Here is a 27,937-nt window from a genome sequence, read left to right on the forward strand (position 1 = left end):
GCAGTCTCTTCTTTGGTTGCTCCAAAGCAAGTTCTGGTCAGGACTATACAGGAGCTGTTTTAAGGATATTACAGGCACCATCTCTACTGCCACAACACAGTGTGCCACATGTTGCATACAGTCAGACTGTGACTATCTTATAGATACACGAATCTTTCACAACTTTTTAATCTTATGCAGCATTTAAAGATGAAACCCTATGAACCAATTTGTTAGAGGGATCACTCTATTGTAGGTACTTACATGACACCTACTACCATAGTACGAGTGCCTCACAATCTTTAATATATTTATCCTCAGGATACCTCTGTGAGGTAAAAATACCATTATCCCCATTGTTTACATGGGGAACTGAGGCACAGAGTGACTAAAGCCTCAATCCACAAAGGGACTTTGACATCAGGAGTGGCCCTTGCCATTTTGCCAGTCAGCTGGGGCGGAGGGGGGGGGAATTACACATCCAGCCAGAGTGGAGCAGAACAAAAAAAAAAAGAAAGAAAGAAAAAGGCAGAGTGGCAAAGCAGCTGGGCACCCCCTGAAAGTTGACACCCAGGGCATCCGCCCCTAGAATCAGCCCCGCTTGGCATTGGGACACTGAGCACTGTGACACCTAACTTTTAGGCCCCTTGAAAAATCACTGGACTCCACAGAGCCTGAGTTAGGTGCCTAGTCTACTTGTACAATGCCTGGGGGGAAAAAAACAATTCACAGAAGCCAGCATGCTAGGCAGAGAGCCATCTAAAATACCCAATGGGAGTTGCTGACCAGAGGGGTGCGTTCCAAACCCCGCCCCTCTCACAGAGCTAGGTGCCTAAGTCTGGGCTGCCAGGAGGCACCTGTCTCAGCTTGCAGTCCACCAACAGGAATCTCTTGCCTATGTTGCCATTTCCCTTATAACTTTTAGCCCAGGGGTTAGAGCACTCACCCAGTAGGTGGGAGACCCAGGTTCAATTCTTCTCTCACCTGATTTGTAGAAAAGATTTGAACAGGCATCTCCCTCAGCACTCACCTAAGCACTGAGCTATGGGATATGCTGACGTGGTGCTCCTTCAGTCTCTCCTGTGAAAGCTGCTGCACTTTGGCTACATCATTAAATAGTCATCAGAGCAGGGGCACTGGACCCTGCCTCTCCCCTCTCTCAGATGGTGCCCTAACCACCAGGCTACAGAGTCATTCTCACTCTCTCTCCCTGGCCCAGCGAACACACCTACCAGATCAGGCCATGAAACACCATAGGCAGGTTTGAAGATCCTACTAGGCCTTAGGTGTGAGATAGGCATTCAGATGCGTAGAGTAAGGCAGCAGAGAGCATGCCCAGAGGCAGATAAGTAGGCACCTAAGGGACTTTTACAACCAAAATTTAGGCTCCAAGTGAGTTTAGGCTCATACGCAATTAGGCAGCAGCTGAGCAAGGGTTTTGTGGATCCCATGAGAGCCTAAAACTGGGACTTGGGTCCCTAAATCTGGAGTTTAGTTGGCTTATAATGTAACCGTTTCTGATAAACAAAAATCAGGATCACCTAAAACAAACCCTTCATGACTGCTTGCATCCGAAGAAGTGGGTATTCACCCACGAAAGCTCATGCTGCAAAACATCTGTTAGTCTATAAGGTGCCACAGGATTCTTTGCTGCTTCTGAAGCAGCTGGTTAACTCTACAGAATTTCAAGAACTGCTGCAGACCCCATGTACAATGAATCTTTCTTGCAGAAAGATATCTTACCGAGGCCAATCAAACAACACTGAATTATCAAATCTACTCATTCTAATAGTTTATTGGTCAGAAAGACACAAGCAGGTCACTTTGCCTCATGACTGTGCAGGTGCCATTGCCTGTGGCATCTCTTTGTAGAACTATGTGTGATATGAAGATTGGCAACTCTTCCAAAACCATGTATAACATCAATATCTGACAGTTACGGCAAGAGATAGATCAAGTCAGTAAGTGTCCTAAATTGCACTTTCTGCACTGAATATAAAGGAATGTGGGTTTTCATTGCTTCATTTATTACTGAGGAAAAAAATGGATGTATTAAAGAGTTTGAAGGGTTTGTTTTAGGTGATCCTGATTTTTGTTTATCAGAAACGGTTACATTATAAGCCAACTCACCATTATGTGCATTACTTGGTACAGTAATTGTATCATAAGCAACATTTTTATGTCTGATGTAGCTGAGGCTTGCTCAATGTACTTGTTTCTCTGAAGACAACTAGTCACAAATAAAGTTACCTATACCACCAGGAATTTCCACTCACTGCTCATAACTTTTATTTTAATTAAAACTGTTAGGCAAGGGGCCAATCCCACTACATCCTGGAAGTCTGCAATATATTTGCAATGAAGAGCAGGTTCCTCAGATTCCATATACATGAAGAACAGTACCAGGTCAACCCTGAAGTTGTGGTTCAGGCCAGAAACACCGTGCAGTGAACTGCTGACCTCCTGTGAATCTACAGCGAATATTGTAAGTGTAAATGTCTGTGCACACCATTAAGAGACAATCAAGTGTTTCTCTCACCAATTCTGCAACTTCTCCCCTGGTATGTGTGGAGATAGAGGCAGCTTTGCTGGCCCCTGCAATCATATGCTTATTCAGGTAGTCCCCAGACACATTCAATAAACAGCTGCTATGTGTGAAGCAGCAAAGAATCCTGTGGCACCTTATAGACTAACAGATGTTTTGCAGCATGAGCTTTCATGGGTGAATACCCACTTCTTCAGATGCAAGTAGTGGAAATTTCCAGGGGCAGGTATATATAAGCAAGCAAGAAGCAAGCTAGAGATAACGAGGTTAGATCAATCAGGGAGGATGAGGCCCTGTTCTAGCAGTTGAGGTGTGAAAACCAAGGGAGGAGAAACTGGTTCTGTAATTGGCAAGCCATTCACAGTCTGACATACATCCCACGAAGTGGGTATTCAGATTAATTCAGACTGTAAATAAGGTGAAAATTTAACAGTGAGTGTAATTAACCACTGGAACAATTTAGCAAGAGTTGTGGTGGATTCTTCATCACAGACCATTTTAAAATCAAGATTGGACACTTTTCTAAAATCTCCTTTAGGAATTATTTCAGGGGCATTCTCTGGCCTGTGTTATACAGGTGGTGAGACTAGATGATCACAATGTTCCTTTCTGGCCTTGAGATCCTGGCCATCTCCCCACAAAGCTCCAGAAAGCATGTTAGTGTGACAGGAAAGGCCAGACTACTCACTAGGAAAAGTTGTGGTAAGGTGCTTCACACACAGCACAATCATCACTCTGACCATGTGCAAATGGCAACAGAAATATTCTCCACTCCCAAAAGCCTGATACAAAATGCTGGCATTCTGCCTGGGAGAGAGCCAGGTTAAGGTTGGGTTGTGTGTGAAACAACGCTTAACTGGGCAGACTTGATTTGGTGTTTTTATTTGTAGCACTAACATTTTTGGGGGAGAGGGAGACCTTAACTCAGCCTCACCTGGTTTTCTAACATTTAGGGGTTTGAAGTCCTATGTACTAGAAAGGTTCAAGAAGACTGTTGTGTGGGAGCAACTTTAACACTACCTGGATTAGGGTTTTGTATGTGTGCTCAGTTTAGCTGAAGGCTCTTTTATGACTCAGGACCCCTCTGTTAAAGTAGTGACAAACCTACTGTTAATTAAAATGCTTTAAAATCAAAACAAAAAGCAGAACTTAGGTCTCGTCAACTGTGCAAGTCTCTGGTTTTCCTGCCTTTTCCAAAGCTGTGTTGCCTTTCCTGTGTCCTAACCCACACAGCCAGGCAAGCAAGGAGCAGCTCTCTGACAGCTAATTAAGCTTCTAAAAATAATTGGCTTCAGCAAGTTATACTTTGTTTTGTTAATTTACTTCTCTCTATAATTTAGATGTAGCCCCTAGAGGTGTGTGTGAATGGTGGGGTTTTTTTTTTTTTTTGCTTGTTTTTTTTTTAAATCATACTGCAGTTTGCTGTTCCCAGCATGCTCTGCTGGGGCTTGCAAATCCCACACCAGCAGGGAACCAATGTGTATCACCTATGCATGGCCCACACTTCTCTGCAGATCATCACAACCTGACCTGACTCCTGCATTCAAGTGCTGAATACCTTTGAGGATGTTGGCTGAACAAATGGACTCTGCAGAAAGAGAGAGAGAGTCATCATTTGGACAAAATATTCCCCGAGCCTGGGACAAGCAGGTCAGTTCTGCTTCTCTTCCTGTCCTCTACTCCCTGCTGACATCAGCTCCTGAAAGGAGGGGCCTGGAGCTTCCATTCCTCCAGAGACATCTCCTGCCAGACAGGACACAGGACGGGGTGCTGAGGTGACAGAGGCAATTTGGTGACATGTAGAGATATCAGCAGCACCTACTTTGGGGAAAATGAGGTGGCAGGATGTGCTGAAGTGTACATAGTTGGGGATGTGTAACAGAATTATAGGGCCAGAACCTTAGCTGCTGTAAATTGGTGTAACACCATTGACTTGCTTTTTTTATACACACTTAATTCAGGCCCTGATTATTCATCCCAGGTTTCACCTAATATGTGCCCCTACACTCACGCTCTTTCACCTACACCTGCCATTGAAGACTTACCCATACCTAGTCAAGTTCAGTGATTCCCCAAACCAATCAATCTCCCTGTCTCCTGCCTCTTCCCTACACAGTGTCCTCCAGCCTCCTTCTCAGCTCTCCACCCACCTCCTTCCCCTCAGCAAACAGCCAGCTGGGGGTGCTGCTGTCGGAGAGGTCCTGAGGCAATGGGTGTGTAATGACCATTTCACTCAGTGCTGCTTCTGATGATCTCAGTTGGGGAGTTTTTACTTCCCAGGGAACCAGGCTCCTCCACCCACAGAAGATAGTTACTGGGATTCTAGCCTCACAGGGTTCCTTGGCCTAGAGTTCTCCCCCACTCTTCCAGTCACTGGATCCTGTTATATCATTCTCTGCTAGAATGAAGAATCCTTTATTATCTCATTGTTCCCAGGTAGGCACTTACAGATTGTAAGCAAGTCACCCTTTAGACTCAAAGAGAAGATTATCACTGAACCATGTTTTCTAATCCTTTAATCATTCTCTCGACTCTTCTCTGAACCCTCTCCAATTTATCAACATCCTTCTTGAACTTTGGACACCAGAACTGGACACAGTATTTCAGTAGCGGCCATACCTGTTCCAACTACAGAGGTAAAATAACCTCTCTATTCCTACTTGAGATTCCCGTGTTTACAAATCCAAGAATTAAATTAGTGCTTTTGGCCACAATATTGCTGTAACAGGGCACTCACCCTCTTGAGCTCCTCCAAGCAGTGAGGTGCAGTATTATAGTCCTTTTCTCACCCCTGGTGCCCCTTGAAGGCTGACCTTGGTAGGTCTTCAGTGGCTTGACCCTCTAGTAACATTACCAAGGCTGAATGAACTCCATTGGGGGTACCAAAGAGTGCAATAACTAAATGGTCTATTTTACATTGCTAATGTCTTCAGCCCTAGCTCTGGGCCCTTAAAATTCAGCACTTTGTTCAGGCTCTCAGATAAGCCTTGTCCCCTTTTGGGGTTTATATAACTTTACCTGTGGGGGAACCCCAGACCCACCCACTATGCCAGATTCTAACCCATGGACCTTGCACACAGCAGCCATAAACTGTTTAGTCCCATCCATCATTGGGATTTCTCTAGGCTCCTTCCTACAAGGCTCTTATTTGTAGTCCTGGCTCAGGGGTCTCAGGTTCTTCTCGAGCACCCTTCTTCATTCCTCCAGTCCCAGCCAGGAACTGATCTGTTAAGTTCCTGCAGCTACTTTTATTTGAGCCTGCAGGGCTCTGATTGGCTGTTGCTAGCCCTTATGGCTCTTGGAGAACCAGGCCACTCTAGTTCCTAAAATGGCTGCTCTAGTGATGTCTTGTGAGGCAGGCCTAGAAGACCCAACTTTACTGCTCTTTTGCTCTCACCTTGCTGTTTCCTGAGGTGGAGTGTAGCAGAACAATGGGGCCTCCATCAGGGAAGCAGGAAGGCCTGGCATACCCCATCACTGTTACACCAGGCACTCATTTTCAGCTGATTACCCACCATGATCCTCAAATCTTTTTCAGCCTCATTGCTTCTTGGGATAGAGTCCCCCCGCATCTCCACCCTGCCTGTAAGTACGGCCAACAATCGCTGTTCCTAGAAGTATGTTATTTGCCCATATTAAAATGCATATTGTTTGCTTGCACCAAGTAATCCAGGCCGCTCTGTATCAGGGGCCTGTCTGCTTCCTTATTTATCCCTCCCACCATTTTTGTGTCACCTGCATGCTTTATCAGTGATGGTTTTATGTTTTCTTCCAGGTCATTGGTAAAACTGTTAAATAGTGGAGGGCCGAGAACTGGTCTCTGCAGGACCCCACTGGGTTCAATGATGATTCCCTATTTACAGTTACATTTTGAGACCTATTAGCTAGCTTTCAATCCATTTAATGTGTGCTATGTTAATTTTATATCTTTCTAGTTTTTTAATCAAAATGTCACGTGCTTCCAAGTCAAATGCCTAATAGAAGTTTAAGTACTGGTATATTATGTCAACCCAATGCCCTTTATCAACCAAACTTGTACTCTTAGCAAAAAAGATATCAAGTTAGTTTGATCCATTTTCCATAAACCCATGCAGATTAGTATTAATTACATTACCATCTTTTAATTATTTATGAATTGAGTCCTGTATCAGCTGCTCCATTATCTTGCACGGGATCAAGGTCTATAATTACCCAGATCAGCCTGTTTACCCTTTTTAAATATTGGCACAACATTAGCCTTCTTCCAGTGTTCTGAAACTGTATGGTTTCCTAACATTTGGGGGGTTGAAGTTGTACCTTCCAGAAGGAGGTGGGGAGAAGGCAGTATTGAGCAGCAGTGGTCTTAACTCCAGTGTTTCTTGTAAGTGAATACATATTTAGTACTTTTCTTATAACTCATTTCCTCCAGCCCCCTAGACATTTTGCTGTTGTCCTCTGAATACTTTCCTGTTTGTGGTAATCTTTCTGGGCATACAGTGACCAGAACTGAATATAACATCCCCAGCATGGTTGCACTGAGTGACCTAATTTTCTCAACCTCAGTCGTGCAGAGATTAACTTTACCATAACAACTGATGCAAACTCCTAGTTAGCTGATGTAAAACATGGAAATAAAAAAGAAATATCCACAAATAACAACCAATCTGGTGGCAAGTGCAATTTGATGACATTTCTCTTGCACTAGGCAAGGCAACTTAAGAGAGGACCATGTCAGGGTGGATTCTTGACTGGTCTCAATAGTCAGTCATCCTTCAGACAAATCATACATTTTTGTAGTTTTTCCTCAAAACAGTCCCCCATCCCCTAATGATTGTGCTTATGCTATATGCCAACTAGTCTTCTCTTGCACTGAGCAGTGAATGGAGATTTCTAGAGGACACTCAGAGGGAAATATTGTCAGAATCCTAGGACAATATCTCAGTTTTGTGACAACATTCTGCAACCATATAACTGCAAAATACCAGTACCCTTGAACTTGAAGCCTAGTCGAGAAACAGGTTCCTTAGAAAGTCACTTAGCCTTTCTGTGGGTAGAATTTTCCAAAGTGCCCAAGTGATACAGGAGCACAAATCCCCCTGGAAACTAAGGGGGGTTGGCACCTAACTTCCTTAGGCTCTTCTGAAAATCCCAGCATGTGCCTCTGGTTTCTTGTCGGTAAAACAGGACTTTTCTTTCCACTTCTGGGTGCTGTGAGGCTTAATTCATGTATATGTGTCAAATGCAAAGAGATCTTTAAGGCCTCATGGGGCAACAGAGCAGGACACAGTGTAAAATAATCAGAAATGGTGGTTTCCAAAGCTCAAAGATCACAAACTGATTAGCCCAAACAGTGCCCTTAAGATGAAATTTTACACTAGTGAAGTGTGGTAATCATATACATTTACTGTCCAGTGTATGATCTTGCTACCATAAAAGACCTCTTAATTAGAGCCCCTTGAAAACGAAGAAGTAAAACCTGATTCAGAACCTCCCTGTATAGTTACATACCCAGACAAACATTTTTGTCTTCATATTTTCTGTAGTTTTTCAGGTTCTTCAAGATTTTTTTAATCTATCTTAAAAGGCCACACTACAGAAAGGAACTAGCTTCAGATTGAACAACTTCACTTTTGGGCAACTTTTTATTCATAGCATACAGACAGTTAAAAGAACAACCTTCCCACTGTTATTACCAGTAGAGCTGGTCAGGAATTTTTCAATTAAATTTTTTTTTTATCTCATAATGCCAGTTCATCGAAACTGATGCTTTTCAAGGAAACGTATTGGTTTTGATGACTATTTTGTGGGGAAGGTTTCTCAGGTCCTGAGTAGAATTTCTGGAAGAGAGGGAATGGGGAGGCGGGGGGAGAGAGACCGACTGACCAACTACCCCAGAATAGCCACCAATAGTCAGAAAAATCACATAGGATGTGGGAGACCCATATGGAATCAGCCTGATAGCTAATTGCCCCAGCAATGTGTACTAATCCTTAAGAGAAACAAGATGGGTGAGGTAATATCTCTTACTGGACTAACGTCTGTTGGTGAGAGAGACAAGTGTTTGAGCTACACAGAGCTCTTGTTCGGTATGGGAAACCTATTCAGAGTGTCACAGCTAAATACAAGGTGGAACAGACTGATTAGTATAAGTAGTTAACATATTTTAAGGGACCATTCAAGGTGAAGAGGCCTTTTACACCCCTCCAGTCATAGGGGGGAAAGGGAGCAGAGGATGGGAGGCGGCACCCAAGCAGGAGAGTTGTTAGTGGGTTACAGCTTGTTGTAATAAGCCATAAATCCAGTGTCTCTATTCAGGCCATGATTTTTAGTGTCTAGCAAAAGTATGAATTTAAGCTCCGACTCATCTTTTGAAAGCATTATGTAGGTTGACTTCTGGAGGAAGGACGTCACTTGACATCCAGTGTCTAGGCTGGGATCGCTTGCTATTAATATAATATCCTGGGACCAACACGGCTTCAACAACACTATATACTAATCCTTTCACCTATTAAGCCTTTTACCCATGTTAGAGAACAGCAATTAAGCTAAGTTTAACTACATCTCCAGCTAAAATTGTTCCTAATACAGTTTGGTACCAGCCATGCTGGGTCCTTGTGTGCAGTAGAATTTTTCAGCCACAATTCCCAATAGGTGCGACTCCACCACTGTTAGTACCTGTAGAAGATGGATTGATGCCATGGCTCAGGTGAGCTTGTGCATTTTTTTACCACTGAGTTTGTTAATACTACTCTGGGCACGGTTAGATGACATGATGGTTAAAAACCTGAGGTCTGTCATTGCTGGTACCACTGGTGAAAAAGTGGGAATTATATGTCTGAAAAAGTCTAGTGTAGACACTTTTGGCAGCCTAGAGCCCCTCCCCCCCACAACCTCATGCTTTAACTTTTAAAAAACTTTTGCTGTTTTTGCTGATAAATGATTTATTTGCTCCTTTGTATTCTGGTTTCTCAGCAACTCTAGCATCTCTGCCTAACTATTCATATTGGACCTGATTTGCCTTTCTCTCACACAGTTTGACGGTGGTATAACCCCACTGCCTTCAATGGCAGTTTCTCTTACTTTATACTAATGCAAAGGGAGACTTGTGCATTAAGGCTGTGTTGGTGACCCAAAATTTGTTGCACTATATGCAAAGTTTGGAGACCTTCGTGATTTCTGTAACTGGCTTAGCAGACTTTCAGGGGAACAACTTGACAACCAGGTATCTGGAGTGGGAGCTCTCACTATATTAATATAGTTAGAAGGGGGAGGATTTTGGTGGCTGCAGGGAGTTGCACCATTTTATATTTATTCCACTCCAGTAAGGAGGAATGATAAGTGGGGAACGTGTAGTTCTGTGCTGAAGGGGTTGCAACACCATGAGTACCTTCACAATGCACCTTTCTATCCATCTGGACACTTGGCACTTGCCTAGGGTTAGATCAGATGCTAAGTCATAACTTGCTGTGTGTTATCATTATTACTGGAACATTCAATTATTTTCAAAGGAGGGGGGTATGAACGAATGTATATTTAGACTTTATCAAGTACTGTACAAAACAGAATTTTAAAGTTTGGGGCGCCACCTAGTGGCAGCAAAGCAATATGCTCAGTTTGCAATAATGGCTCAGGTCAGAAAGCCCCACTGAGGGCACTGTCCACTGCTGGATTGCAGCAGATGATTAAAACAGGACAATGCCAATTTAAAAGTCGTATATTGTAAACTAACTAATTTCTTTGACAATAACCTCATCATTAGAAAGTTTATATTTTATTTATTTTTATCAGTCACTATTGATGTTGGCTGTTCACTTTCTGCACTTCGCTCAGATTGGCCAATCAAATATCAAGGAAGACAGTCTCACTTTCAGGTCCTCAGCATGCAATGTTTGGGCTGTAAACAATCTAGAGAGATGTTTAGTTGTTTTAAAACAATATATAGGTGGAAACATTTCTATTAGGTTATATTTAACTAGATAGTAGGGTGACTGCTCTTCGTATTTTCCATCTAGGTCCCCCTCGCTCCTGTATCTGAGTACTTCCCGTGCATTAATTGAGTAGCAGAACACCTCTGTGTGGTAGACAGGTCGTAGTATCCTCATTTGACAATGGAATAGTGAGGCAGCAAGATTAAATGGCGTGCCCAAGGTCACCCAAAAGTCAATGGCAAAGCTGCCTGCAGATTCCCAGTCCAGCAACTTAACTACAAAATTGCCCTTCTTTTCAAATACAGAATGTCCCATTACCTATATCTTCTAAGACTTGATGCATGTGAATAGGTGAAAAGTATGTTTTCAAATGCAATTATCTTTCATTTTGTGATTTTTGCTATAAATAATACTGTGTTCCTTAAAACTAAGCTTTGTCCCTTTATTTCCTTGAAATATAGCTGGTTACCCTTTTGACAGTGTCCCTTTTAAAGAACATATTTAGTGCTTTTCTGCCTGTGTGTATGGGTTAGGGTAAAGGGTTTCTAAAGGAATTTCAAACATAGACATCTAAAACTATCTTGGGCTAAACTGTACAAAACCAGCAACATTTATTCATGTCCAAAGACTCCATTTAATGGTAGCTTCCAGCTCTTCTGTCCCAGCTGAAGCAATAGAATTGCTATTCCTCAGGACGGACTAGCAATTTTGAACTGATTTTAAAGGCTCAATTAGGGGCTACATAACAGCCCCATGGCTAAATTGCCAACAAGATAAAAGTTTACAGCATAGCATTAACTGTTCTATTTCTTTTAGGTCAGCTATTGTGTAAGAGGTTATTTTACCTTGAAAAGCAGCCAGACTTATCCTGAGGCAGCAAAGCTGCAATTCAGAATTAAATAGAGCCTGGACAGTACTATCCAGTTAAAATTCACATTTAATTACATGCATTAATAATCTTATTAAAGTAGGCCTAATTTCAAAAAACTTACTTCTCACTAGTTTTTAGTTTTCTTTTTGTATTTTTCTCTGCTTGGGCAATGAAAATAAATAGTCTAGTCAGTTTCACCATTTTCACATTCTCTTGCACTGGTGAGCTGTTGCAAATGTTGTAGAAGCAGCAAAGAATCCTGTGGCACCTTATAGACTAACAGAAGTTTTGCAGCATGAGCTTTCGTGGGTGAATACCCACTTCTTCGGATGCAAGCAGTGGAAATTTCCAGGGACAGGTGTGTATATATAAGCAAGCAAGAAGCAAGCTAGAGATAACGAGGTTAGATCAATCAGGGAGGATGGGGCCCTGTTCCAGCAGCTGAGGTGTGAAAGCCAAGGGAGGAGAAACTGGTTCTGTAATTGGCAAGCCATTCACAGTCTTTGTTTAGTCCTAAGTTGTAGTTTAGTCCAAATGTTGTAGTTACATCCATTGCAGGGGAATATATTTTAATCAAAACTGATTCCACTGAAATTTTTTTTTAATTATGTATCCATTTCTATTGCTATTCTGTTGCTTGCTTTTAAACATTTTAAGTGAGCCAAAGTACACTTGATAATGCTCCCTTTAAAATGTTTTTGTATTTTTTTTTCACTGACATGATACAGGATCTATAGTGCATGCAATTTCAGAAAGCTTTTGTCTTTTAATGCAATAAATTTGATTTGTACATAATAGCTGAATTAGCTTTTGCAATTAGTGTAATATTTTATGTACAGGAAGTAACACTTAGCACCACTATTCAATGCTTACCATTTCACAGAGCACTACTCATGTTAACTACCGTATTTTCCGGCGTATAAGGCGACGGGGCGTATAAGACGACCCCCTAATTTTACAGTTAAAATATAGGTTTTGGTCTATACTCGCCCTATAAGACGACCCCCACCCCCACCCCCCCGCTGCGGCGGGGAGCCCAGAGCCTTTTAAATCCCAGCCGTGGCGGGGAGTCAGAGGGCTCTAGGCTGCCCGCTGCGGCAGGGAGCCCAGAGCCTTTTAAATCCCAGCCGCCCGCTGTTTATACCCGGCGTATAAGACGACCCCGATTTTTGGGGGTTGTTTTTTAATATAGAAAGTCGTCTTATACGCCGGAATATACGGTAACTAACCCTTGCACCATCCACTGAAGCAGGGTAACATTGCATATTTTACAAATGGAGAAACTGAGACAAAAGTTAAGGATGGGATCTTCAGAAGAACTCAGCATTGGCCTAATTCTTATCACATTGCTTCCCAACAGTAAGTGGCAGAGCTGAGAATTTAGAAGTAAGTAGGCCTGAATCCATAAAAGGACTTAGGTGTTGTAATGCAGAGCATTGCAATGCCTGTTAGGCACCTAGAAAAAAAAAATCACAGGAACACTACTGCAATCCACAAAGCCTGAGATAGGGACCGAAGAATGCAACCCACAAAGCCAGCGTGCCAAGGGGGAGCTACCGAAGGCAGCCACAGGGAAATGTGCACAAAAGGGATGTGCCCTAACTCCCGTTCCTGACGTAAAGATAGGTGCCTAAGCCTGAACTAGTGATCCATGAAGTGGCAGAAGATGGACACAAGTGACTCTACAATGAAGTGCAGTGGTGCCTAAAAATGGGATTTTGGTGCCTAAATCTGGGGATTAGGCACCCAAACACATTTATGGATTGGGGCCCTAAAGTTGACTCCTGTGCTCCAGCCATTAGACCACACTAGCTCTACGCTCTAAAGCAGTGGTTCTCAAACATTAACAACCCGAGGAACCCCATTTTTATTCAAAATTCTTCAGACTTCCAAGCCCCTCGCTCAGCCCCAGGCCCTGCCCCCACCACCCCGCCTCTCCTCTTCACCACCTCTTTCTGCCCCCTCCCGCAAGCATGCCCCATCCCAGCTCCTTCCCCTCCCTCCCAGCACCTCCTGCACGCGCTGAACAGCTGTTCCCCCACCATGCAGGAGGAGTTGCGGGAGGGAAGTGGGGGGAAGAGTTGATCAGCAGGGCCCGCAGACCACCTGGAGTACCCTTGTAGACCCCAATTTGAGAAACACTGCTCTAACAGATACAAAGTACGCTGACTGTATAACAGAGTGGGACCACTAATTTCTTTTATTCTCTATTAGATCTGTCAGACATGGGGGGGGGGGGATGGTACTCAGATCAAGTCAACCAGGTAAGATTCAATCTTATTTGGCCCCTGTGGTAAAGCATTTAGTAGAAGCTTCCAGGCCATAAAAAAAAAAAAAAAAAAAGGTTCTTGTTCCTTTTGTGATCAGAAAATCTGTTTGTGGACCAAATGCTGAGGAGCAGAAATTTCCTTTAAGATACTGAATGTGGGTGTCGTTGATCCAACCCACAATGATACATTATTAGGCACATGCAACAATATGTTCATTATCATTGTTATAACTGTCCTCCCTCTGTTTGTTACACCCCCTTGTCACATCTTGTCTTAATTCAGCAGGAAAGCCCACTGGGGGGAATGGCCTCTGCCTGGGTGCTACTGATGTACAAGTAAACTTGAAAACCACATGCCCCTTCAGCATGTTGACTATATTTACTATTGTCCCTAACTGCTGATTTAGCACATGAAGTCTTGAGGGACAACTGTTTTGAAATACTAGATGTAAGAGCATATTTCCTTAATAGCTGGAGGCCACACCATGGGTCGTTAAAAATTGGTAGACAGACAATAACATTATTGATGGGCTGAGTAAAAATATAGGACCAAACAATCAATATCTTTGCTTGTCACAAATATACTTATATACTACAATACTTATATAATACTAGCATGTGAACAAGCGTTAGTCGCCTTTGTTGCTGGCAAACCACCTTGACCTTCCCATATTACTAAATGGGATGTGGAGGCAGTACTAGCGACTTCCCAGCTAGGTGGAGAGAAGAGTCCTGGTGTTTCTTTAGTATGGAAAAAATGAGAACCTCCGCTGTAAAGCTGCGCTAGTGATTAGATTCTGAAACTATACCATGCCGTGGTTACTGTGCAACAGGACATGTGCCAGCCTTGAAATTACCCCCAGACTTAAGCCTCAGAAGTGTATGTGTACAAGAAATCTAACAAACAAAAGATCAGAAGCAGCAGGTAAATGTCAGATATAGTGTTTTTAAAGCCTTGGCTTGTAAGCCTCAGATTGCTTTTATTGTACAGGCTAAAGACTCAAATAGGGTTAGGTTACATACATTATTACACAGTGCATATGTGCAACAAGCTTGAAGTATCACTAAACTACCAAATCAAGAACTATTGATGTCACCTAAATAAAAAGTTGGTATCATCTTTAACCTCTTTCATACAAGTCAAACTGGTATTTCTTTATGTACAGATGATATTTGTGGACTAGTTAAAGGTAATCTAAAAATCAGAGCTTTAATCATAACCCTTACAATGGATAACTTCGTAACAGGCACTCCTAGTTTATGTACTTGACAGAACTTCATTATCCTGAAGACCAAAAACTGAGATTTTAAAGCAACTGATATTTTTACTTCTCTCAATCATGCTGTAACACAATGTACTCCTTACTGAAAACAGTGTATTGTATAGGCTCCTTACTGAATGCAGAATGTTTTACTATGTGAAAAAAAGTTAGTGACTTATGGGTACATTAAGAAATAGCAATTAATTGTTTGCAAAATGCTAATTTATTGATGTATTTTAACTGTGTAGCTCCATGCAAGGGTACACTTTACAAATTACGGAACAAGTAAAGTTCTTTCAACAGCATTTTGTACTTGCATCCCCTTTAATTCCTAGTCAGTATTGTGAAATGAGTTGTTCAGAAGGTAAATTTATAAGGAATTACTTATAAATCTAGTAGAACAAAAACATTTAGAAGCTTTAGTTGTTTGAGAACCCAAACTATGTCTTTATCATAAGCAGCATACGGTATCTGCACCAAATCCCCAAATTATATATGCAGGAGAAGCCACATACAGTATCTGCATGAAAATCCAAGGAACACTTTAGGTACACATGGTACCTGAAAATCTGTAGCAGCCCCAGAAGTTAACTTAATAAGAATGACAAATGCCCAATGAACTTACAGTTTCTGTAGCAGGGCTAGATGAAGGATTAACAACAAAATACAAACAAACATGTTTGAGTGAGCCCTGTTCTCATTTGCACAATTAAATCTGAACAGTGCATACTCAAATTCAGCACACTAGTGACATCTGCACTATGACACCACCCCAGCAGAACCATGCACTCCAGGAGCCCTTCCCTAGACCACAGAGGAGAAAGCCAGCCATTTGCCCCTTGTGGCTGGCTTACAGATCCTGACAGTGGTCTGCCACCCTGAGATGGTAGGCTCTACTGGGCTGCTATCAAGATCAGACTACATTTATGGTGCAGTATCACCATGGTTTGGCTGAATTTTATGGTTGAACTTCACACTTTTTCAGGTTTCTTTGCACTTAATTTGTCATTTCTTAAAGGCAAACAAAATACATTTACTTTAAAAGAAACATTTATTTTCTCAAGTCACACAGTTTTAAACAGATGTAGGACAACTTATTTCACATTTTGAGCCTTCACCAAAGCGCACACACACTAAGTCACATGTACAGCAAGTGTTTTTCTATTATAATTCTTCCTGGACTGAAATATCATTAAGGTGCATAGGCAGATGAAGACTCGCATTTTAGAGAATGGTTCATAAATCTGTATGAAAAGTGACATGTAAAAACTTTTCATGTTATCAAAGTCTTTTCACAACATAAATGTTAAACAATTCATAAGCTTGATTTCAAAACAATAAAAACCCAGCCACCCTAAATCAAATAGAACATATTACCAGTATATATTCTTCCAAAAAGATTCCCAGAACTTTAAAATAAGTTTCAAATATTTACAGATTTATAACTTAAGTGCTCATTTGCTCTAATCTTTTAATCATGCAAGAGTTGCAAAAGGAGAGATGTGTTTCTTACAGAGGCTTTTCTGAAAATGCAGTAAAACTCTTCACTCGTGCAAAGAACAAAGGGGTGTACATCTTGTCAATGTCAAAAGCAGAGACAGCAGTCTCACCAGTAGACCTACAAAGAATGGTACAAAAGTGAGTTACCTTCATCAAATATAAACTGCCATTTAAATCCTTCAATCCTGTATTCAGGGGAGTGATAAGGAGTAATCCAGTATTTTCATAATGCAAAGTGTGCACAAAGCCACAGACACACAAGCTAACCTCGTACATATAATGCCATCTCCTGTCTATCCAGTATGTGCTTGTATTATTAATAAAATGATCATCAAGATAAGCAATGACATTCCACACTGCATTATACTTTCCATTCCTGATATAGGATTCAAAATTTGGAATACAAGGAGGAGGATATTGCCCTAGTAAAGCAGCCGCAGCTAGGAATGTTTAATGTAAAAATACCATATATGCATGCTTCAGTGAGAATCATGGCTCTATACTACAGTAAAGTGATATATCTATTAGCTTATTTAATGCTCACAGAGTTAGATTCCCAGTTATGCTCTCTAGCACGAGGATAGCCTCCTGACCTATACAAATTGATTTGTGCAACACTGTTGTTCTGCACCAGTGTGAAATTTGCCCGTTGGCTGAAGTCTAGCATAAGGGCTATACACCATGTAAGCCCTGTTTGGAGGGTTTAATTGGGACTTAAATGGTGCATAGCCCTTGTGCTGTCCAACAAGTGAACAACTCCTATAAAACACAATGTCACAGTGTAAGAGTTAAAATCTTTTTAAGGCTAACTCAGGTTGAAAATATCAACTACTTAACTTCCCTGAAGTGGGATTCCCCCCCCCCACCACCACACACACCACAGAGACCATCATTCTGCTCATTCATGATCAACTGCAGGCTCAGTGCACTAAGAATTGGTCCCTACGCAAAACCGGAGCAGAAAACCTATACATGGGGTAGTATAAAAGAGTTGGGGGGCATCACTCTCTCCCCCACCATTCAGCTTCAGGAACATCTGGGTAGCCAAGCTATGGCTGCTGCTACTATAGTCAACAGGCAAGAGTAGTGACCACAGCCCTCTGTGCCCCTACAACTCAAAGGTCTGGGTTAGTGGGTATGCCACGGGTCATCTGCTCATCTCTCTCACAGCCAGACATAGTAGTTGGGCACATTACTCCACTAGGAACAAAAATATTTCTGCTTAGGATTGCCGAGTACAGAAGATCAAATACTATTCACAAATCTTACTAAACTGCAAAAACTCCATGCCTTCATGTTTAGGATACTTTCCCATACTTTACATTGCCAAAAAGTAGTGATCCTGTAAAGTTCTTAGAATGCTAACAAAATGCCAAATCAAGACCATAATTTTATTTTCAAGTCATTTGTTTAAACCACAAAACTCATTTTATCATTGAATAGATGAATGCTTCCGGCCTTATTACACACAAACATCTTTCCTTGCTCTTGTTCTCAATTTATTAACTTACTTGTAAGTTATGTTACAAGAATGATGTATCCAAACAAGCTTGTTGAATCTCTGGCGGCCACTGGAACACAGCTGTAGTCCTACATGAAAACTGTGCTCTGTTTCTGGTACAGAAACACGGCGGAAATACCTGTATTTGTGGTAGTCAATTGGTTTCTGTACAATAAACACAAAGTTTAGTGACACACAAAGAACATGCAGCACTACCATGGTTTATCATAACACTTTAAATAAGCGTGAAGACAGATCCTGAAACAGCAAAAACTCCATGCCTTCATATATAGGATACTTTTATTTACATTGCCAAAAAGTAGTGATCCTTTAAGTTCTTAGAAGGAAAGAGTGATAACAAAATGCCAAACTAAGACCATAATTATTTTATTTTCAAGTCATTTGTTTAAACCTCAGAACTCTTAGCACGTTTTACCACTTCCTTATTTAGCACATATCCTACACTATACATAGGAAACTCTAGAATTTAGTAGTAATATTACTTGAAAAATTGTTTAACGTATACCAAGCTACATATGGAGCAGGATTTCATAGAAAATAAAATTTCTCCTCAAACCCTATATTGAGTTTGAAAAACTGAGACTAAGTTAGCTGCATGTACAATACCACAACCTTGTCATTACTTTGACGCCACTTACTATAGGTGTTTCTTTTTTTGTGCAACATCTGTTGTTGAAAGTTATTCCCAGTTAAATTCTTGACCAGGTATTGATTATTTAGATTCATTTATTTAATGCTACAGAAATAAGTTTCCTACAGATGAAGGGTGATGTCATAAAAAGATCTTTGCTGTTCCTTCCACTTTTTTCTTCTTCCTCTGACTTAATTCTCATGCCACCATCTTGTGAGCTGGGGATACACATCTTTTTAAATTTAGCAAGGCTGTTATAAATTAATACAGGCCTTGTGTAGCAATCAAGCTTGGGGAACAGCTGTCAGAAGAGGGCTTACTGGGGGAGAAATGGTGTCTAAGTGTGAACAAAGTCATTTTACAGCAAACAAATAGGCTTGGCACGATAATATTGATTCAGAGAGACTGCTTTCTTGCTTCAGAAAGTTAATATATTTTTGGAAGGAGACAAGTAAGTTGTTATATTTTACAAGTGCTCTAATGTGTGGTAATTTATCTGACATCACTTCATGCACCAAGTTCATTAGCGAGTCTCTGGTACAGTCACACCTCCATATGCTCTTTAATGACTCAATTGTGGGGAAGCCTTAAGAAAAAAAAATCCCACTCTCCTTACCCTCTTGTTCTCTTATTGCTCCATATTTTATTTTGGTACCTACCTCTTCCTTCTTCTTCATTAATACAGCAAATACTTTGGTTTGATTGTCTGTATCCTGGGAGAGGCGATAATGGCCAAGTAAGATTGCATCAGTTCTAGAAGGTTAAAGGGATGGTGTCAAGCATGTACTGTTAGGGATACTAGTTTTTATTTATGTTACAAAAACACCTAAGCATTAAGACTGACAATAGTTGTAAGATCTATTTTTCCTTCCATTACTGACTTGTGTGCCCATTTTAAGGATGTAAGCCTTTGGCCCAGGGAATATTTCTGTGTTTTGTAAAGCATCAGGCCTATTATAGGTGATTAATTATAATGTTCATAAAATTGCTTTTTAGTGTTTTTCTTAGGTAGGACAGAGTAGATTGGCTAGTCAGTTTTTTTAAAATCCAATTTCCAGTTATTTTCACTTTCAAATTCTTATGTAAATAGCTCAAAACTGCATTGTTTTAGAGATGCAAACACATTTCCACAATAATTTAACAAGTTCATGGGAACATTTCAAGGAGGAAACATCCTCCTTGACCCAGAAAAACGAATATATTTCCTTGATTCCTTCAACTCCTTCCTATACGTTCACTTCTGTTCAGATTGCCTTTCACGATTTGCCCTCTTTTCCTACTTCCTTGCCTTTCTTGGGGGTGGGAGGAATCCTGAAATCACAAGACCAACAGTGCAGGTCTCTTACATCTGTTCACTCTGAGTTTCTCCAGACATTGTCCCAGGCCTTGATCTTACAATCAGATGTCTGATTCCAGAATCAGGGTCTTAAATTGTAATGTCCCTTGAAGCAGGGACTAGGTCTTGTATTTTCCTGTAAAGAACTATGAATATCTCTGGCACAATAGAAACAATAAATGATGTTTCCGTTGTTCTTACTTTTTCCTAAATTTAGAGGCTAACATGAGTTAACATGGTTAAGCACTGGAATAAATTGCCTAGGGAGGTTGTGGAATCTCTATCATTGGGGATTTTTAAGAGCAGGTGGGACAAACACCCGTCAGGGATGGTCTACATAATACTTAGTCCTGCCCTGAGTGCAGGGGACTGGACTAGATGATCTTTCGAGGTCCCTTCCAGTTCTGTGATTCTATGAAAAGTGTCCTTTTTCTGCAGGGTAAAAAACAAGGAGTGAGGCAGACAAATGTGCAATTTCAACATACCTTGTATTTTTAGTTCGTAAACGAGGAACAATAGATTGAGGATCTTCAGGAGTTGTTAGCATCATTACCTGACCATCTGGGAAGAATCTCATGTATCTGCAAAAAAACAATTATACAATAAAAACTTGGTAAAAGTAGTAGACATTCTGTTTTCTCATGGGAGCCCTTCACAGAAAGGTGTAGTATTAGAGATGCTAATTCCTGGCATTTAAAAACAGATTTTCACATATTTTCAGAAGCATAGAAACAGCTCATCAGAAACCAAAAGCCCTGGTTTGGGAGACCACGTGATGAAACTATGCAGACTTTTGCAAGAGCACAGAAGTTAAGAACTTTTGTTCAGAGGAGGAATACAGAAAAGGAGCTACTGTCCAGAAGTCAAGATGAACCTTATATAAGCTTTGGGAACCTTCTTCCTACCCAATACCCACTGAGGTAAGTGTAATTAGCTCTTAACTCTCATTAATCTGAAGTCTGTTTGATGGTGCTTCTCTACCTTAAGTATCAGATTTGAGATCTGCTAAGATCAGATACCAAATCTAGAAATACAGGTTGATACTTTCCAGATCATATGAATGATTATGAGATTGACTGGTATCCTGTAGCTCATTTTAGACTCAGGATGGGACAGCAGAGTAGAACAATTAGCTATGTGAACAGTGGAATGAGAAGGCTAAGAAAGGCAGTGAATGAATAATTGGAAAGAGTTAAAAGGCAGATTTAAAAAACCCAGCCTTTAAATCTACTTGCTTGGTTATGACAAAATTTAAAGTAACTTTTATTTGATCTCATTTTTTTCTTTCTGAGCACTATTTTGATGGACACAAAGGAAGGAATGATTTGTAAAGAGGGAGAAATCAGTGGCATCTTTAAAGCTCTAGTTTTACCGACATGAGCAGAAGGTGCAACTGAGGAGGAAAATTAGTTTCTAAACCCATCTCTATTGACCAGATCTAACAGTATTCCTTATGGCCTTGATCCTGGAAATACTTACACCAAGTAACTTTACACACTTAGCATTTCACTGAGCTCAACTGAACTACTAGTGTTTGCAGTATTGAGATCTATATTTGAATGAACAGTACTTGAAGAGAGGGGGAAATACTTCCCTCACTCAGTTTACTACAGTTCTACCTGTAATATTCCACTTGGTGCCATGCTCTATAGAAACCATCAAGAGACTGCTCTCCTTGACGTATGTATGTTGTCTTGCTGATGTACACACCTACAGAAATGAAGCAAATAAGAAAATAAGTACCTAAATATTTAAGCATCTTTTAAAAGTGCATAAACATACAAAATTAAAAATTATGGCTGTACAGGTTTTCAGCTACATTTTTATTACCTAAAGAGGAGGAAGAAGGTTCTTTTAAAGATTATATGCATATTCAAAACCCAACTGAATTCAGATAAGGCCTAACATTTGTGGCACTATATAATTAGACAGAAATAAAAAATTACCCAACTTTTTTCTGGCAAAATCATACATAACAATGAAGACATCTGTTTCCAAAAATACTCCTTACCATCAAATCGAACACGGGGCCTTTCCAGAAACATTTCTCTCCAGGAGGTATAAGGAACAAGTTTGTTACAGCTTCTGCCCCAAACCCTCAAACAGGCTTGATGCCAGATTTCAGGATCCCTAGTGAAGATATAAAAGCAAAACCCATAGCTTTACAGCACCTTGGTGAACTCCAATATCAAGGCACAAAAGACGAGTGGGGAATTTTAAGAACGTAGTGGTAGATGGGGTGTGGATAGAGTTAAAAGCACTTTTCTTAGACTGCTTAATTACTAAATAATTAAACCACACAGAACTTGGAATCACTGAGGAGCTAGAAAGCCATTTTCTCATCAAAAAGTACAACATATGACGCAGTGACAATACAGCATAGAAGTGTGTGTGTGTGTGTGTGTGTGTGTGTGTGTGTGTGTGTGTGAGAAAAAAAAAAACAACCTGGCATTGCTTTGTGATGTCTATATGGTGATCACAGTCAGGCTATTATTTTAGGACTCAACTCCATTTAACAATATGTCCTCTCTTTTGTGAGTAAAGGTACTCCTTGCTCATCATTCAAATATCACCAAAACATATTAGCTTATATTAGACTAATTGCTTCTATCTATCCAGACATTTACACCACAAACATCATTGGTGTATTCGAGCACCTGATTAGTATTATCAGGAGTTTAATATGGAACTATTCATGAATAAATAGAGCAGGATTTAGCCTAATATATAGATGTAACAGCCTAAAAGTAAAAACATTTTCTTAATACAGGCAGCTTTCCTCTATGGATTCACTACCAGTCTTTATATACCAATACTAATAAGACCAACCTCTTATATAGTGTTTTTTCATCAGCAGATCTCAAAGCACTTCACAAAGGTCAGTATCATTATTCCCATTTTACAGATGGGGAAACTGAGGCACAGGGAAGCAAAAAGACTTGGTCAAGGTCACCGACAGGCCAATGGTAGAGGCAGGAATAGAACCTAGGTATCCTGAGTCCCAGTACAGCATTCATCTATGAGGCAGGGTTTTTACACACAAAAATGTACTTTTTGGCAATTTTAACTGTTTATACAGCTAATATACAGTCTCTGCTCGTGTTGTTAAGGTAAACAAACTGTATTCTCAAGAAAATGACAATTTGATTAAGCTGAAAAAATTGCTGGTGGCATTTAATTCCCACACAGACTTTTTCTACCTAAATAAATGTCTACAGCTATAATCTTAGTCTTTAAACTGGTTATAAGAATAAGATTAAGAAAAGCTCCTTGTTTTCCACCCAAAAGAACAGAAGGTGAATCTCTCACTTTATGGATAATGTTTCAATTATACCTGGCACAAATGTAAAATCCTCTGCAGACCAGAGAGAGCTGCTCTAATGACCTTAGGTCCAGATCACTGGAAACCACCCATCGAAAAATGTACATTAGCACTTCCATAGGCAGCACTGTGAACAGAAAATAATTAAGTGATCACATGGTAACGTGATAATAATCAAAGAAATTATTTCCCTGATCCTATTTTTGATAGCTACCAAAATCCTGTTTTTCACAGGAAATTAGAGAACAAGTTTGACTGGGAATAATCAACCAAATACCTAACATAAAAATACATAATGCACTATAAAGAACTTCACATAATATACAAATGCAAAGACACGACATGGTAACAAAATATTTTTTAGATGTGGTCTTAAAGATACAGCTACATATCTTTACAGGGCACAACAGGCATATCACTGATTTTATGAAACAATTATTCTCCAGCGGCTTTAATATATAGAGAGCTCTTTGCGCACATCACACATGTAAAGTAACATTTTATTTCTTACACAACGTTTTACATCTTGCGTGGAAGCCAAGATATGATTCTCTGACTTCAAAAGTTAAGTAGGTTCAGGCAATTCAGTACTTGGATGGGTCACCACTAGGAACGTGTATAACCTGCAGGAAGTAGTGCTGGTGAATCAATACTGTATCACTCCTCCCTCTGTCAGTAATAAGCCAATTAGACCCAGGTGTCAGATAGCATGGTACTGTTGAGGACCCTTTCCAATGACTTTAAACATAAATAAATCAAGATCCTGACCAAAGTTATTGACAAGTAAAATACTAGGAAAATTCTCATAACAGTAAAGGTAGAGTAAGAAAATTCGGGGGTTTTAGTCAGTATTCCATCTACTTGCAGTCCAGCTCCCTAAATTTTCTCTGCAGTTTTAGCTGGATATAATCACCTTTACTACTTAACCTTTACTGTTAAGAGTGTTGCTGTATGCTATTAAGCAGCTGCTGTTTCTACTGCCTGGGGCTGAGTGATTCCTAAATAACCTTTACACCTATTTCACAAAAGACAAGTGTTAGATTTATTCAGTCTGCTCTGATACACTTTTTAGTAAAAACAGCTAGAGAAGTGTAGTGTTCACCAGTAATAGATGCTGTAGTTAAAGCTACAAAACTGTTTCTATTGAATTATAACTGTTTTTATATGTTGTTTTGGAAAAAAGTTCTCTTTTGAATTGAAGTTTTTTGATATTTGGTCTCAGCCCTAGGTGACTTTTTTCCTGGAAAATTTGGGCAAACAGCATTTAGCCATTTGAGTAGTGAGATAGATGGGGTGGGGAGGGAATACTTATTTTTATGACACCAGATTATTTGTTCACCAGATACAAACATCTGAACTTTGGAAGTTAAAACTCAACATGGAATTATTCCTAACTGAGGAGTCATGCCTTTTCTCTATTTTGAAAACTTAATTTAGTAGCAGATACTGTCAAAATACCATTTGAAGCACATGTAATTTAAAAAAACAGGTACATTAACAACTATATTGCTCCTTTACCATTGATAACTGCACACACATGCATGCTATAGATATGCATGCATAGCAATACAGTACATAAACAGGCTCCAGTAAGTCTTTGGCAACTTAAGTGCTTAAAGGTGCATTAGCTATAACTCCTTAGAATGTAATATGCTGCTTACACAGCTAAGATCTTAAAGAAGCTTAAAAATCTTGAGCCTTTGACAAACTGGGGCCTATTAACTTGAACAACACCAATGGTTATCATTTGATAGTCATCAGTCGGCCAAAGCACGTGAAACTGGATACTTATATTCTTTTCTATTTTAGCAAGATCTAGGAAATCTAATGCAAAAACTTAAGATCGCACAAGTCAATTAAAAGAGATTGGAAATGTACATATCTTCCGACAGCAATGTTAATGCAGCCCTGTTGTAAATATGTAGTAATTTTTTTATTCCTGTGTTCTTTAACATGTTACTGATTGTTAAATGTATGCTTTATGTAGGATATGCAACATGGCCAAGTGAACATGGTACCTTAGCTTTTGACTTTCCAGACTTCCCTTTATTCAGAATTGTACAGCCATAACATTTCATTAATGCTGGTTTTGCATTTTGTTATAGAATTTTTGCTACTTGCCCCTATGACTATGAACATCTTCATCTACTATAGAAAGCTATTATTTCAAATGATCTGTCCACTGTATGTGTTCAAATGTATAATATTAAACTAAAGGTTTTTTTTTGTTTTTTTTTAGACTACTGGTGAGGAATGTTGTCCAGATCATAAATATCTTATCTGCTAAAAACAAAAATTATCTATACTCTTGATGGGAAATAAAAATCAAGCATTTATGTTAAGTAGTAGAAGTCTGATCTTCCCCTGCTGTCTTGCACCAAGAACTAATTATCACTCCTCCCCCTAAAAAAACAAACAAACAAACAAACAAAAACTGTGTGCCACTGCCATCTTTGATTAGTCTAGTGTTCTCTCATTCTCTGGGTCTCACTCACATTCTAATTTTTTTCTGTATGCCGGACACTAGTTATGGGGAAAAATAATAGAATTACAGCTAAAGCACTCTTTGCTGGCATTTCAGTGTTGTAAAGGTAAGGAAGTAATGTCAGTTCAGGGCAGAGAGTGTGTCTTATGTGTTTACAGCATATCACACACACACTCACTCATCCAGGCTTCTTTTCTCCCTAGGCCAGTAGATCTGTGACTGCTGCAGAAATGATCAATAGTGATCCTTCACCCGATTAACAAATGGATTACAGATCAATATTTTAGTGACTTTCAACTCTACTACAAGCTGAGCAGAGCAGCAGAGTAGTAAAATGCAGGAATATCATAGAGACTGAGGAAGAAATACCAACAGGAGAGGAGAGCTTGGGGCTTTCCCCCACTCAGTCTGGGATCTCATGATAATATGGTATACAAAGTGCAAGCTTCCAAATTCTTTTGGCAAAAAATCAAGAAGAAAAATGGTCTTTCTAAATGGTATGAGTTAAACACAGAAGACAATAGAAACAGTGCCAAAGTTCTGAAGTTCCATAAATTTACTCTATTTTGCTTCCTTTGAAAAGTAGTGAGGCTAAGATTTTCAAAAGGTGACCAGTGATTTTGGGGAGCCAGAATGAGATGCTTCATACGGGTCTGATTTTCTGAAAGTGTTGAGCACCTACCCACTGATAATCAGACCCCTCCTTAGATGTCAAGCTGGGTGCCCCAAAATGGAGGCACCCAAAAATCACTGGCTATTTTAAAATAGGGTGGCCAGAGTTTTTTAATGTGTGTGTGAATGGATTCATTTATAATAACAATTGTGAAAATGTTTGCTTTCACTGAAAGGAATCTGATACTCTCCATCATCAAATATAAAATACCCACTTCCCATAAAACAAATCACTTTCATTCACATAATTGTAGCAGACTCATGTGTACCAGAAAATGTGAAACTGTTTCATTTTTCCAAACACAAATCCACTGTTAAGGAAAGGTATATGGCAGCGTTGAAAAAAATATGTCAGAGGCACAATAATAAAGGTTAAGAAATCAATTATTAGGAGCCACTCCTGCAAAGACTTATAAATGTACTTACTTTTACACACTGGGGGTAGTCCCATGAAGTCAACAGGACTACTCTACAGTATGTAAGACGAACACCTGCTTATGTCTTTTCAGGATTGCAGCTTAAGTGTTAAGACAGTCCTTCCATATTATATTCAAAAATAAATCAATGTCAGCCTATTCCCTCTCCCAATCCCAATAAACTGTCAGAGGTAAGGAAGACAAGTAGCATGTGAACATTCTTCCCAGGGAACAAACTAAGTAAATTTCAAAGTGAAGTTCTGATCCTGCAAGCCTGCATGAGTCTCTGCCTGCATGGAATAGCTTAGAGGAACAAGGCCAGAATATGTATTAAGAAAGAGCTGTTAAAGCAGTTGATGAGATTTCTTCCCATACATCTAGTTATAATAATGAACAAATAGATACCTTGAATCATTTACAAGAAAGTTCTTTAAATTTATATTTTAGAATAAAAAGAGACAAGACATTTTATTAAAGCTGAGCTCAAAAATATACCTCTAAGAATTCCTTCCTTACAAACTTATGACATAATTAATCTCACACCTGAGATATGAGTCTGACTGACATCAAGATCAGGCTGACAAAGTTTGACTGAGGATTCCTGAAGAGCGAGCTGCTGCTGAAAGTAGGACAAAAGATCAGCCATCTTGCCATCATCATCACCATCCTCAATGCTAAAGTAAAGAAAAATAAAACAAAACCTGAGACTGGAACAAAACATGCCAACATCTAGTATTCACACTGACCTTTTCTTCTCATTTGATATGATTTCTGATTTGTACTTTGTAATTACTGTGTTTCTTAAGATCAAAGTATAGTCATTAAGATTTCTTATCACATAATGATAATCTAATTTGCGAAGAAAAAAAAAAAGAGGCCTAATCAGGTTTATTTAGGTTTTGTTAAAACAAGGATGTCTTTTTAAGAGAGTATAATAACTACAGAAATGTTTGTTAATATCTTTCTTTTAATCCCAAACCAAGCAGTTTCACTGTTTGGATTTTTACATTCACCTGCAGTATGTGCAACACAATCATTGAAGAACTGTGCTAGTCTATGAGCAGCAAAATATTAACAGAATTAATTTATTTTTGTCATCTAAGATGAACAGCACATAAGAAATAAAACAGCAGCATTACCAGTGAAAAGTAAATTATATTTTATAGAGCTCATTATAGTAATTATTATAAGGATTTTTTGGGGGCAGGGGAGGGTGTCAC

The 27,937-nt window shown here is 39.8% G+C and overlaps 1 protein-coding gene and 1 long non-coding RNA gene across 8 annotated transcripts in view; one reads left to right on the top strand and one right to left on the bottom strand.

Moving 5' to 3' along the window:
* The first annotated feature begins 5,860 nt into the window (after nucleotides 1–5,860).
* Nucleotides 5,861–27,875, top strand: LOC120400045. 2 transcript variants are annotated; one of them, XR_005595492.1, is made up of 3 exons: nucleotides 5,861–6,109; nucleotides 20,544–20,742; nucleotides 25,833–27,875. It is a non-coding gene; the product is annotated as an uncharacterized LOC120400045 (long non-coding RNA). The 2 variants fall into 2 exon arrangements; XR_005595493.1 differs by lacking the exon at nucleotides 25,833–27,875 and adding an exon at nucleotides 25,384–25,480.
* FBXO9 (F-box protein 9) overlaps nucleotides 15,038–27,937 on the bottom strand; it is a 45,136-nt gene continuing 32,236 nt past the window's right edge. For 5 of the 6 annotated variants that reach the window (XM_039528409.1, XM_039528406.1, XM_039528408.1 and 2 more), the window contains 8 exons: nucleotides 27,261–27,391; nucleotides 23,157–23,271; nucleotides 21,834–21,952; nucleotides 21,442–21,532; nucleotides 20,308–20,403; nucleotides 19,146–19,239; nucleotides 17,845–17,999; nucleotides 15,038–16,451 (listed from right to left, as the gene is read on the bottom strand). In XM_039528409.1, the coding sequence (XP_039384343.1) occupies nucleotides 16,343–16,451; nucleotides 17,845–17,999; nucleotides 19,146–19,239; nucleotides 20,308–20,403; nucleotides 21,442–21,532; nucleotides 21,834–21,952; nucleotides 23,157–23,271; nucleotides 27,261–27,391 (910 nt within the window). In that variant the 3' untranslated portion in view covers nucleotides 15,038–16,342. The other variant, XM_039528411.1, reaches the window with a different exon arrangement.

This window comes from Mauremys reevesii, linkage group 3, assembly GCF_016161935.1.
Source record: "Mauremys reevesii isolate NIE-2019 linkage group 3, ASM1616193v1, whole genome shotgun sequence".
In the NCBI taxonomy this organism is placed as follows: domain Eukaryota; kingdom Metazoa; phylum Chordata; order Testudines; family Geoemydidae; genus Mauremys; species Mauremys reevesii.